We start from the raw sequence: 10,855 nt of genomic DNA, 5'->3' as shown, positions 1-10,855 counted from the left end.
TATTTGAATCATTTTCTTTGTTTACCTTAACACTTACACCGCCTTTATAATCCTATTTGTCGGTACCAATTTTATCCGTGAGTTTTAAATTTTATTTTTTAAATATTGTTAGTCTGCATTGTATTTGTCACCTTTATAGCATTTTGTCACTTGCATAACATTCTAATCTGTGTAGCATTCCATGCATTCGTATCTTGAACTCGAGATTATCCTGAAGATAAATGTTAGTACATTACGTAACGGTTTGCATCAACCCGTCAAAGCAACGCAAAAATTTCCATTAGCTTTGCTGCATTCGGCATAATAAGACCTAGACCTAGAATTTTTTTGCAGTGCGTTGTTGTACGAAGAATTTTGAGAAGACTGCTACGGAATGATCTCCATCGAGTAGTTCTCAGTATTATAATTATTTAAACACTGTTTTTAAGATTATTATTATTATTGATAAGTATTGTGCCGGTATCAGGTCCCGGGTAGAGCTGACACAAAATGGCCGTTGAATTTTGTGTTTTTGTGAGTAAGTGCAATGTTTGTGTCATGATATGGCGTGTACTGTATTGCGTGTTGCATACTTACAAATTCGTGTTAAGTCTGACATAGGGTAGTTTATGTCGTATTGAAATATTAGAATTTTCAGCTTGAGAAATATTTCTGTTCGGAGCAGAGATATTTGTAAATTGTAGTCACCAAACTGCAAATTAAGGTTGGTAAGTTGAGATACTGGCAAATCTTGCCTTGTAAGGTGCATATGCAGTTACGTGTGATGACAGTAATGGGATGGGCAGATAGGAGTAGTGTTCTCTTATTACGTGAGTCATTAGATCACTTTAAATCCTGAAGGTCGATATGTCATTGGCAAAAATTTACACAACATGATTTGTTTTTGTTCAAATTCCTTCAGTGTAAGTTAGATATAGATAATGACTGACAGTGTGTGAAGTACAGGTAAAGAAAACTGTGTGAGAGAATGTTTAAGTATATGTCTATTTGTATCAATTTAATTTCCGTCGTAGAACCAACCTGTCGAATTAGTTTATTTTGTCAGGTGTTCAGACGTTATAAAACAAAAGTTAGAAACAACATATATTCCTTAATACGTTTAATATCTTCAGTCAATAGTAGTTGACTTCATACATATGTACATTAGGGGACTCAGTGCTAGACTGCTAGTACTTCGGAAGAATTCATCGTTTGTCGTAGTGCTTTCCGTACAGGTTTAGGATACTGCGTCATCTTTAAAAAAAAGTAAAAGGAAAAACACGAAAGCATCAAACAAAATCAGAGCAAGAGTGCAGCAGAGGGTCCGAACGCCAGTGAGGGGTGCCTCCCTAGGAACAGGCGCGTTAGCGATAGTGAGTATTGTAAATGAAAATATCGCTAAAAACATTACGTTAACTTTGTGCCCTCGAAAGAAGTAGATCACTCTCGACTTCTGCCAATGACATTTCACACCTCGATATGATGTTCACATTTAAAATTGAACTGTTCTTTCATTTCTTTATTTTCAGTGCATTCCTACATTTGCCACATTATCTGCTGAATTTCAGTAATCCGTGCCGCTTCACATATTGACTCTTTTTCTTCTCAAACATAGGTTGTTTTAAAACTCTCAATCGAAATGTCACATCCGTCACATGCAATCATCATCTTTGAATGCTGGGAATTAATATCCTCATTATGCCATAGTGTCTCACATTAGCAAGCCTCCAGTCAAAATGGTACCAACAACATATAGCTTCTAACAATTGAATATACTACATTGCGCTTATTTCGTTAGGCGAATTTCATGAAAAATAACCCAATTCACCTTTGCTTTGAATTTCACATATTTTTGACATACCTGGACCTACTCTCCGGAATTTTATTCCCAGCTTGTGCTAGATAGTTACTAGAGCAAGGGTTATATATTTTCCCCGTCAGGGCAAGGCGAAAAGAGTGGATCCGCGCTGGGTTACGTCCGTAGGGAGCAGGCACGAAGTGACTGTGTATATACGCAGTACTGCAACCATTCATACAAATAGGGAAGGTTCTAGAACACAGGTTTCCCCCATATAGGTTAGTAGCTAGGTTGGTTCCTTTCTGTACCAAAGTTTAATATTTAATTCATACAGTATTGCCAAGCGAACGTCAGCGAGTAAAGGCGGGTTAGAGCCCCGCAGGGCACGTTGTTTTCTGTCTTTATTACAGCTAAATGGGAAGTGGGACCTGTGTCCTAGAACCTTGTCATACAAATATCACATACGATCATGTCTAGTTGGCCATTATAAACAAGAATTGTATCGTTTTCTAGTCAGAGGGGGCGAAGCTAGTGAGCTTGTGCGGGTGTGCATTCGTGGGTATCGGACATATTCCAATGATGGGTTTCCATTCGTGCGGAGCAGACAAAAGCGACGGTGGGTGTGCGGAAAAACTATTAGGTATATGAAAAACACATGTCAGCCTGTGCTAACTTGCCAATACATAGCATTTTGATCGTTCTTGTGTGTTGTATTTGGATGCATGTTTAATGTGGTTTTCGTAGTGTTTTAACTTATAGGACATAGAAGAGAGCAAGGTACACGATTGTACCGAATGCGTAAGAGCTGGCAAAGTTCAGAACACTATCATACAGATGGACCATTTATCTCGATACACCCTTGTAACTTTTCAGCTAATGGATAGAAAACGCTATCATTTTGTACCATGCAAATATCGCCAGGGTAACATTGTTCGGAATAGCTTGAAATATCGCAAGGGTACAAGTGTTGCCAACTTAACACAAAGTTGTATTTTTTCAAATAACACTATGTCAAGTTATTATACATTTGAAATCTACATGCAAAACTAAAACACAGTATCATACTTGTCATACAGTGTTGGAAAGTATGTACGCTACAGTATCACAAACGTCCAAATTTTTGTTACCTGTAAAAGCAGTAATGACACAAATTAATCAGACGGGCTAATTAACGTTCAAAGTACTTTAATACTATTATCATAATATTACAGATTTCGAATATAATTGCCCCCGCCAAGTGAACTTTGTGGTGGAAAAACACCGTGTGTGTGGTGGACAAACACCGACAAAACTGAAAAAGAAACTATAAAAATATACAGCAATTATAAAAAATAAAGCAATGTGCTCATACAATAGATATGAGGTATCAAGAATACAATGAAAACAAGTAGCAGTACCGGCGCTAACATATGCAAATGAAGTAATAACTTTAACGGAAAAAAACAGGAGTATTTTACAACAAGCACAAAATCAAATAGGAAGGTTTGCCCTAGGAGCAAATAAATTAAGTGCAAATGTAACAATAACAGGAGAGATGGGATAAAGTGATTTTGAAAAAAGAGAAGTTATGAGTAAAATAAAATATGTTGGAAGATTAAAATTTATGGAAGAAACAAGATTAGTAAAAGTTGTGCATGAGTCCACTAAACATATGAGAAAAGGGGAGAACACAAAATGGTTTAGGAGAGTTAGGAAATTAGAAAGAAAATATGATCAAACTATCCGCTGGCACAGAGAAGAAAATTATAAAAATTGGGAAAAAAACAAAGAAAAAGCGCAGGAAAAGTGGTATGAAGAAGTCAAGAAGAGCAGTTTGAAAGAAATATACACATATAAAAAGCGTTATGAGAAAATAAATTATATGAACAATGATTTACGAAGCATTTTACTTTTCAAAGCCAGGTCAGGGAGCTTTGAAACAGGGGTAAGATTGAGAAAATTTAGAGAAGTGAACGAAAAATGTCAACTATGTTTTAAAGATGATGAAACACTAGAACAATTATTGTTAAAATGTGAAGAAACCCTAAAAATAAGGGAAACATGGAAATGGAACGATGACATGAAAAAGGAAGGGATTTTGGTTAAATTAGATTGGAGACTAGGCTTTAATGTAAATGGAAGGGAACTAAGTGAGAAAGAAATGGAAAAAACCAAAGAACTTCTTGAATTTTGGTGGAAAAAGAAAATGGAAAACGTTAAATGAAGAAAGAGCAGCACTTTTTTCACTATTTTTTAGTTTTATTTTATTTTTTTCAGGAACCAAACTTCCGAAGAGAACGAAGGAAAATACCTTGAACCTTGAATTGGAAAACTTACTTTAATTTCATCTACCAAAGAGTATTAATGTAATGTTATGGAAGTAAAATAAATCAAAAGGTGTTTTAAGGGTGATTTAAAGGGACAAGTTTTGCCTATAGGTGTCACTACAGTCTTCGTATCTCACTCATTTTTTTTTTTTTTTTTTTTTTTTTTTTTTTTTTTTTTTTTAAACCTTTCACGAAAAGTTACAATTTCTCTTACAAATTTCAAGCTAGAGACTTCAAATTTTTAGAGAAGGAACTTCATAACCTATCGAAAGCAACAATCCATGCTGATTTTTTAAATTTAGAATTTTCTTCATTGTTGAAACAGTTCCATTGTTAAAGATTTGGATATCCATTCAAACAATCAGGCATTTCAACAATGAAGAAAATTCTAAATAAAAAATCGGCACGGATTGTTGCCTTCAATAGGTTATGAAGTTCTTTCTCTAAAAATTTGAAGTCTCTAGCTGGAAATTTGTAAGAGAAATTGTAACTTTTCGTGAAAGGTAAAAAAAAAAAATACATGAGTGAGATACGAAGACTGTAGTGACATCTATCGGCAAAAATTGTCCCTTTAAATCAACCTTTAAAAAGTACCCACAGATAAGCCAGTTAATGAATCAAATTTTTACCTTTTTTATATCTACGGAATCCTTTGAGGGATTGTTCTACTGCTGAGCCATCATGGCGCTTAAGAGAATTGTGCCAGACGTTTCCTACTTATATTGAAGTAGTAATTTTGATGCTTAATTAATCTTTGTTATTCCTGGTAAATGTGTTTTGCTCAGTTCTTTGTGAGAGTCAACTTATTCCACATCTCATCTTGGTATTTAAACTTCAAGCTAAACTGTTCAAAATAAGCCCCTATATCAGACAGTGGGCGCTGTCCAAGTTTGAAAGAGTAGACTTGAGGTACTCGAGTGCTCATGATACTATATAGCGTATATATTGAAATTATTATGGTTTTCCTTATGTTCATTGATGATATCTGCATAAAGTATAGATAGGGTTCTCCCTTACCTTTGAAGTTAGGAAAATTATAATGAGTCCGCGAAATGCTTCAAATATGCTGAATCAGGCAAATCTGTTGTGTATCACAGAAGATTTTTTTTTCTTACTTTGTTCCTGCAATAATCAGTGTCTATAATAACTGAATTAAGTTGTAGATTAAATCTTCTGTAATCATAACTTTCTTAGGATTAGGATTTAGAATTCTGGGCTTTCGGCATCTATGGCCATGTTAGTCTGTCACGTATGAGGGATGACATACAGTCAAAGAAATTCTGTTCATTTCTTGCTAATTATTGGCAAGAGTTTTGGTTAGACAGGAGATGGGTCTTCCAATAGATTATTAGCTACAAAAGCTGCCTTCAAAAGCGACATTTTAATTTAGTTAAGTTCTGTAACTTTAAAGGATTTACTTGAACATAATCTAGTTGATCTCAGTGGACAGCAGATCTTACAAAAGTATTTAAAAAAAATGATTTTGATTTTAGTGTCCCTTTCAGCAGCGAGACTATATGAAACGTTGACCTACAGTTTAACGTAGCTTTCGAACTACATGAGCTGCTAGCAATTGAACTCGGGTCTCTCCCGCCAAAGGCACGTACGCTAGCCACTTAGCCACGAGGGATCTCTAGTATTCAGAAAATTTCTATTGCTCAGGTGATGTTAACATTAGAACTCCACAAAGTAATGCGAAGAACAGAATCAAGGCAAACTGTAAGAGAATGTGAGAAAAAGCGTGGAAAGAAATCTTCAGAAATAAAACAGCTTGAGGAGGGCCGAAGTTGCTGAACTTCAAGCTTCGAAAGAGCAAATGAAATAAAAATTCAGACGCTACAAAAGAAAAGGATAAGTTAGGTTTTTTGATTAGATAATCAGAGGGATGGGCCAAATTATATGACTTTTTCATTTATTATTTTTATGAGTATTCAGAATGCTACGGTTCGTGTGAGATAAGTTTTCCAAATAGAGAAAGTTTGATTAATAGTAAGAATATAAAGTGAGAAAACAAGCTATTTAAATTTAAAATTTATACGAGTGTTGAATGATTAGGGATGGTGAAGGGCGATTAAAAATACTGATCTTTTTCTAAACCTAAATGACAGTGCTGTGGGTCAGGAGTGATAGTGTTCACGGTGCGATGGGTCAGGGATAATTTACTTACTTAGACAGGTAAGTCAAGTGATTGATTGGGATGTAATGGAGACGGCAGCAACGAAGCTATTTGTCCCCGTCACAAAGGGAAGTCAATATCGCAATTACATTACCCCACAAAATGATGTTCAAAGTAAACTGGAGGTAGGAGAGACCAAAGTATGTCAGTTTCTAGTACTATGCCTTATATTTCCAGTGCCTTCGATGGTTCGGCTTTGGTCCACTCGAGTTTTTTTTTTTTTTTTTTTTTTTTTTTTTACTTTAAATTAAAGTTGCCAGTAATATGAAGATACCAAAAGAAAATACGGTAGAGTACTCAAGAAATTAAACCTTTAGCATTGGGTTATCTAAAAATATTATCCAATGTGACTCCGTAAAAATGATATATCGAAACTTAAGTCCGCATGCAGCACTCCCTAAGTTCCACTGTGGACTGCAGACTGCTTTGTGTGACGATCGTCAATTGGGACAATTGAGGAAGCGGCCACCAGGCGGCTGCACGGAGATCCAGTGCGGTCTTCTTGCAATCCACCAAGGACTCTCTCTCATTTTTGTGGGAGCAGTTCTTCGAAATAGACAGATCGACAGCAACCGGCATCAGGCAGAGGGAAACCACATTATATAACCTTTCCTTTTTATATATATATTTTAACTTGTAGCCGGAGTCCTTAGCTCCCAATATTTTGTAACTTTAATAACAAGAGATTTTGTTCATATAAATTTTTTCTTATCCAAATATGTGTTTCTTTTTGCCCTAATGATTCCTGCGATTGTATCTGACAATACCTATTGGTGCAGTTACCTATGCTTACTGCTGAGTCAAGTGTACATTGGAATACGACGGTCACACCATTTGCCAATGTAAGTCTGGAGCTCAAGGTGGGAGATCTAAAGCTCAGCTTGAGTCTGCTTCTTTGTTGAGTTCGCTTTGTGGGAAAATTAAATGAAATTTCTACTGCAGTGTTCCACGGTTTTGCCTTTTAGGCTAAAGAAGAAGTGATGTACGATAACTCAGAGAACATTATCTACTTCTAAACTAGACCGTTTTTGAGTGAATATGACACTTAATACATTTTTGAAAAACTACATGAATGTCATTCAGATGCTTGCCTTTCTGAATTTTAGCCTCACCGTGGTCTAGTGACTAACACGTTGCGATTGGTGCGCGTGGTCCTGAGTTTAATTCCCGATGGGAGAGTACAAGAAGTTTAATTTTACGATTATTCACTTTCGTTAATTACCCACCTTGGACCAGAAGGGCATAATCGTTGGACGCTAAACTAAAATTTCATTTCCTTCTTGAATTTTCTTATTGGTTGGATCTGCATAATTGAGCTTTACGTTTATTCCAGGAAAGAGGAAGAGTTACAAATGACAAGACACCTTTTCAGCAAAAAACTGAAATATAATTTCGGGGAGTGCTTGAGCGCACACATTTATGTTTTAATGAAATGAAATGCTAGTTCAGTCCACACTAATAAAATATAATATCTCAGCCGACATACGCTAAAAAAAAAAAAGGCAGAAAATAATTTATCACTCTATTTATAATTTACAACTATTATCTATAAAACTTTTTTGAAGTCGTGCCAAGCCAAACATATTAATGCCCCATAAAATTACCATCAAAATAATTTTATTTTAGGTATTAATTTGTTCGACTTGGCACAACTACAATATTTTTTTATATACAATAAGAATAAATTATTTTCCGCTTTTAAGCGCTTTATTATTGTTTACTTTATTCTTTTTTTGAAGTTGGTTCATGCAGTTTTTATTGGGAAACATTTTTCTGAACAAAAAGAAAGGAAAAAAGGGAATTGAAATTTACAGCGAAATTGAAAATTATAAATTACCATAGTAATTTTCGCACTGTAGTGTCAATTTAGGACGGGAAGACTAAAAAGTAACTTTAGAGCTCCAGTTTGATTATCGCAGTAAAATAATTTTGAAATCCTGGTGCTCTCACACTCGGTCATTCCAGTACGAAAATCGATTAATGCACTAAACACATTTATAAGTCCATAACTAGCATTAAGTAAAACTTGTCAACATGATATGTTGACCAGCAAATAGTGCTACCGCTGAAATGTGCCGAAAAAGTATCAGAAAAACTAGATAATAAAACTTGTGGTTTATCAACTTTCAATGCATCCCTTCACAGAATATAGCTCATATAGATTTCACCATTTTATAACTTCACGACCAATTGCTCCGCTACTGTGACCCTCTGGCTTGTGCATAATGTGAATTAATTAGTAACTTAAAATTTGATGAAACAAATTCTTGAATGGATATTATTGATAACTTTTGGGTTCCAGTTTTGGTAGAGGTTACCTTAATCCAGATTTAAATTGAATTTCTTCGATTTTACATAAGATTCATTGTCAGACATATTACTTTCAGATCACGATTCTATAATTTCATATCTTTTTGAACATCAGAACTATATTGTTGATGTAATTTTATTTATTTATTTATTTATTTATTTGTACAACACCATTTGATGTACATCATGATGATGATCTGTACATCATTTGATGTGAAATACAAATCTAACCTTTGAATTATTTTGTTGTACAGGTTTGAAGAGGAAAATAGACCCAGCATTTTTATGGAATTATTATATGTGTTGACATGATAGAATATCACACTACAAGATGACTGAAGGGAAGTTGAAGAAGGAAACTTCAAGAAAAGTAATTGGATATTGGTTGTCAGAGAAGAAGAGTCAGAAGTTAAACTGGCCCGAATTCGAAAACACATGCCGGTACGTAGTAATTACTGTAAAAAGTCCTATCCTGCTTTATAGTTTCGTTAGTGTTGCTTGATTGAAATTACCTTATCGCATAGCTTCTTCGTGGTTATGTGGTAGAGCGAAATATCCGAAGTTGATTCCAGGTGGAAGCTCATGTGGTTCGGAATGCACGTTAAGCTCTAGGCTACGTGAGATATAGCCGCAGTGCTGAAAGTAACATTAAACTCCAAACTAAAAATAAATAAATCATCGTACAGAACATTCTCTGTATTGTAAGTCAAAACAAGTATCCTTTGACATTTATGTTATGCTGAGTTAACCAATGGATGAGTCAGGTAATTTCGTCACTTCCGCTCAACCTAAATGCAAAGTTCCAAAAGCCGTATTTCTGACTCCAAAAAACGTCTTTTAGGTAAGGAAATAATAGACTGGCGTCTGTTTCACTTCATTTTCATATAAATACGTGTCCATATCTTCGTTAACTTTGATCTGTTTACTCTTTAAAGCTCCTTCTTTCTTCCTTTTTTTCAATTGTATCTTTCGATGTTATAAAACATAACCATTGTAAATTCTCCATATATAACTGATGTATTTGGAACTGATCCGAAATAAATGATACCAGAAGTGCTTTCGGAAATATGCCATGCTTGATCCATCCGTTGTAGTCTAAATTCTGATGTTCTCGTTACTGGTATGATACTCTACAGATATCTTTCATTTTCATTTTAAATTTTTAGTTTGTATAGAAAAGTAATAAACAGGGTGGTGACAAACCTGAAAAACCGGGAAAGATCAGGGAATTTGGGGAGACTAGGAATAATTAGGAAAAAGTCAGGAAACTCTTTTTAAGAGCCTGGGAATTTCAGTTAACTGAGAATGTGATTTTGAAAACATTTGAAATGAAAATTTGAGTACGTTATAAAAAAAAAAAAAAAAAAAAGGCCATAGTGTCTGCGTTCAAACCATGGGTGGGGGTGCGCGACATAGGTTTTGTTGTAAATAAACACCGAGTGGGCGTGTTTTCTCGGATTTTCCGTTTTCCCCCGTATTCACATTCCTTTCATTCTTACATGGTTAGCTCAGTAATTACTATCTCGTTTGTGGAACGTTAAACTAATTCTTTAGCGTGAAGTATGCATGTTTAGCAATTGGTTTGCATGTGCTCTAGAATTGTGAAACTATGAATTGACAATAATTGACTTCTTTCACCCGTGTAAATAATGTACCGGGGCATGATTTTATTTTTTCTCAAGAATAAATTATCTGTTCGCTTGCTAGCGTGGAAATTTAGTTTACTTTCGCGATAGTATTCGTTATTGGAAAATAAAATTTTGTAAATACCCAAATAAGTGAATCTATTAGTTAATACAAAGAAATAAAGACATTATTACGAAATTTCAAATCAATAAATAGCAACCTGAGAATGACTATATACGCTTTATCATGCATTAAACGCGCGATTGTGTTTTATCGTTTACGTGTCTTACTTCATCATTTAATTTCTTCGAAACTTTACAATGCTTAAACACAGAAACTAACTGTCATAAGGGAAAAAAGTAACAAATGCAAATTGATTTATGCAGTGGATCGAGGCGGAATACGTGGCAAAAGAAAAATATTTAACACAGTCTTCTACAACATGCTTTTATTTACGACAGGATATTGTGTATAGACGGACAGTCGAGAAGCGTAGGAGCGGAACACGTAGTAACAGGTTTCTGCTAGTTTAGCGTGAATAAGTTGCAGAGGCAGGATCGAAAGTTAAGAGATATTGTAGTTATGTATTTGATTTTCGTTGTATTCAGTGTTCCAGTGCAGATAACAAGCATGCCAATTTTCAGATATTCCAAGACCACG

At 34.9% G+C, this 10,855-nt stretch overlaps 1 protein-coding gene across 7 annotated transcripts in view; it reads left to right on the top strand.

The window, feature by feature from the left end:
* The first annotated feature begins 382 nt into the window (after positions 1-382).
* The window catches only part of LOC145660488 (inositol-tetrakisphosphate 1-kinase-like), a 51,947-nt gene continuing 41,474 nt past the window's right edge, over positions 383-10,855 (top strand). Inside the window, exons 1-2 of one of the 7 annotated variants that reach the window (XM_081725571.1) lie at positions 383-517; positions 8,824-9,010. In XM_081725571.1, the coding sequence (XP_081581697.1) occupies positions 8,901-9,010 (110 nt within the window). In that variant the 5' untranslated portion in view covers positions 383-517; positions 8,824-8,900. Of the gene's footprint in view, positions 518-547; positions 708-735; positions 946-8,823; positions 9,011-10,855 lie in introns of those variants that run through there. The other 6 variants (XM_081725573.1, XM_081725570.1, XM_081725569.1 and 3 more) reach the window with 6 other exon arrangements.

Source organism: Thermobia domestica, chromosome 9, assembly GCF_964235325.1.
Source record: "Thermobia domestica chromosome 9, izTheDome1.hap1.1, whole genome shotgun sequence".
Taxonomy (NCBI): Eukaryota; Metazoa; Arthropoda; class Insecta; order Zygentoma; family Lepismatidae; genus Thermobia; species Thermobia domestica.
The sequence above is the reverse complement of the archived record's forward strand: the minus strand, read 5'-3'. Positions and strand labels throughout refer to the sequence as shown.